General features: G+C 38.2%; 1 protein-coding gene across 1 annotated transcript; it reads right to left on the reverse strand.

Moving 5' to 3' along the window:
* Nucleotides 1–4: 4 nt before the first annotated feature.
* Nucleotides 5–2,479, reverse strand: trappc2l (trafficking protein particle complex subunit 2L). The gene is made up of 5 exons (XM_049563487.1): nucleotides 2,426–2,479; nucleotides 1,969–2,141; nucleotides 564–651; nucleotides 268–347; nucleotides 5–173 (listed from the first exon to the last, which is right to left on the reverse strand). Exons 1-5 carry the CDS (start codon nucleotides 2,456–2,458, stop codon nucleotides 128–130), a joined length of 420 nt encoding a protein of 139 aa, XP_049419444.1. The 5' UTR covers nucleotides 2,459–2,479; the 3' UTR covers nucleotides 5–127.
* Between the last annotated feature and the right edge of the window lie 474 nt (nucleotides 2,480–2,953).

A 2,953-nucleotide genomic window follows, 5' to 3' on the forward strand; every position in this document is an offset into this window, starting at 1 on the left:
GTGACGTGTGCAACAACAGTCAAGTTTTATTACTTATGCATTTCAATCATCAAGGCAACATGTAAACAAAAAAAAAAGGATAAGGGGTGTTCTGTACAGTGGAGGCTCAGCTGGGACGAAAGGGACCTCAGCCAGTTTGCACCATCATTCCAGATACGATGCCATCGAAGGCCCTGGAGAGTGATTGGTCGACAATTAAACACTGCTAGATTAGGAAAATTTCAGTGACACAAAACTTTCTGAATATCAAGTCAAGAATAAACTCACTTTGACTGAATGGTGTCCCCGGGATTGTGGAATGGGTTGCACATTACATCGGTAAAAGAGTTGTGTAATTTTCTGAACATCTGCAAAAGAGTTACAAGTCACTTTTTTAAACTCAAACAAATTGACATCACAAATTGGACATTGGGGGTCATATATCCATGACTGAATCACCATCCTGACAGACAGAGCAAAGTTTGTGGCTGTGTATTAAACAATAGGAACGTGGCTTTTGGAGAATTATGCTCGTTAGGTTGTGTTAATAGACATGCAATAGCAACACCTTATGCTGAACTTACACTTCTAATTTCATTGTCCCGCAATGATGTATTTGAAGAGTCCACGACGATGACAAACTTCACCTTGGAGTTGGTTACATACCCATATCTAGTTCACCAGTTAAGGATATTCAGTTTCCTGTTAGAGGCTATTTACAGTATGTGGAAGGATTCTAGGTCCACTGACTGTGATACCATTTTATTTCACAGCACTTTTTTTTTTTTTTTTGGAAGAACATACAAAGCATTCACCAATTTTCTCCCCTTATCCCCCACCCCCAAAAGTAAGACAGTAGCAGATAAAGCAATAACCGATATCACACTAACAGCAACAATCATAACAAGACAAAGAAACAAAAGAAACGAGAAAGCTCAGTCATCACCAGACAAGGAGGTCAGGGATTCAACATGGTTTAGAAGGGGTTTCAAAGTCTTTCAAAAAGAATTTAGGAAACCCTTAGAAGAGAATTTGAGTTTTTTCCAGTCTAATGGAAAGTTAAACATCTTTCACCCACCTACTATGAGTTGGAGGATGAACATGCCTCCATTTAAGAAGAAAAAGTCGCCTTGCCAACAAGATGGTAAAGGCGAGAACATGTTGCATGCCTTCTGAAGTTTTGGGCTGTAGAGGGACTCTGAATAAGGCTAAGAGAGGGCTAGATATAGCGGTGGAGGGTTGCAGCGATATGCTGGTGGTTTCAAGGTATACCGTGATATAAAAGTTGACCGTTATCATATTGTGTACATTTGCTTTTTTTAATGTAATTGAAAAAAAAATCTACTGAACAGAGAATCTCCCCTTTATTTTGGTTATTTTCTAAGGGTAGACTTTTTACACATACTTCCATAAAGAAAATGGATTCAAGTTTCAAATATAGTAATACAACATTTTTTCAACTCACAATAACCCCTCTGTTTTCATTCCTTTAATAAGGGTTATTCTTACTGATAATATAAATTCAGTAATACAGTGATAATGTGAAACCGCAATATTTTCTGAGACGGTTATGTACCGTAAAAATATCGTTGCAGCCCTATAGCAGTGTTCTATGGAGTATTAAGTGTGTTGAAGATTTCAGACCAGAATATATTTAGCTTCTGGCACTGGAACACGGCTGGAGTCTGCACATTCTTATTAACAATTCCTATACATGCAGCCATTGGCCACACCATTCAACAACACTATCAGAATTGCAATAGTCTACATGTCTAATATGGGCATTTATAAGGATTCTTACTGATTGGTAGAGTTGTGTATATGGAGTTGAGTTGTTCAGGTGTAATAAAGATGTGTTGGCAATCTTGTTAAAAACTTAATTAGACTAAGATCACAGTCCAAACCCTGCCAAAGAATGATGATCTAATTAAAAGATAAGTCTACGCGTAGACCAGTTATCTTCAAACAAACACAACAAAACAAGGATACACTTTGTAGTCCTCAGTGGGATAGAGCAGACCCAGGTACAGCTCTCTCTGGTCTCCTATAGACTTGCCCACAGCTGAGATCTTCTCCTCCACCACATCCAGGGAGGTGTGCACTGTGTAGTGAAACTTCAGCTCATTTTGGGTGGGCACACTGCGGATATACAGCGGGTAGTTCTGGGAGAGGAAGTTAAAGAGTACAGCCACACAATGATGAGTCAATGACAAGCATTACTCGCATTAAATGTCAACCTAAATGCAGCAGCTCCACTTGAAACAAGCTAATGTTGTTAGCTTTCTAACATTAGCTCTGCTAGGGCGTTTTACCCTGCTTTATCCTCCTTCTGGCCTACAGAGACAGACTTTTATTTAAATACGATTATACGAATACGAAAAATATTTTATTATTAATAAACAGGCTGCGTATAAAACCGGAGACATTTAACATCAGATATCTTTACCTCTTTTGCGATAACTGCTATGCACACCGCCATGTTAGTGTTCCTCCTCTGAGCTGTCAGATGCTGTCACGTGAGACGCTGCATTTAAATGCTGTTGGAAAAATGGCAACACAAACAGAAACATGATTTGAGTACGTGGTTTTTACATATCACACATACCGCGTATTTTAGCTGTATTATACATGAACTTATTAGAGCAAGTCATTTTTAAGGTTTTAAGTTGTTTACCAAAAAAGTATTTTGTAACATGGTCCTCTCTTTGTGATTCGTTGCGACCGATTTCGAACTTGTCAGAAGTCCCTGAATGCACCAACTACCAAGAAATCATTTGACAGATTTTTACAGTTTAACGATTTAATCATGAAACATAACGCGACCACACACATTCATAAGTCAAGGAAATAAAAATAAATTAGGCTAATACTAATCTAAAATCTTAATTTAATTCAGGCAAAAACATCTCGACATAATTACTCTTTCTGTGTATGCGCAATCGCTGCGCTGAATTCTCGCACGAAGGCAAACAAA

The sequence above is a fragment of the Epinephelus fuscoguttatus genome, linkage group LG2, assembly GCF_011397635.1.
Source record: "Epinephelus fuscoguttatus linkage group LG2, E.fuscoguttatus.final_Chr_v1".
NCBI lineage: Eukaryota > Metazoa > Chordata > Actinopteri > Perciformes > Serranidae > Epinephelus > Epinephelus fuscoguttatus.

Bases quoted from the DNA above. Each gene is read 5' to 3' on its own strand.
- trappc2l (XM_049563487.1), bottom strand. From the start codon at position 2,458: ATGGCGGTGTGCATAGCAGTTATCGCAAAAGAG. The intron at 2,142-2,425 runs GTAAAGATATCT...TTCCTCTCCCAG, and splicing joins TAGCAGTTATCGCAAAAGAG to AACTACCCGCTGTATATCCG. The intron at 652-1,968 runs GTATCCTTGTTT...CTGGTGAACTAG, and splicing joins CCCACTGAGGACTACAAAGT to ATATGGGTATGTAACCAACT.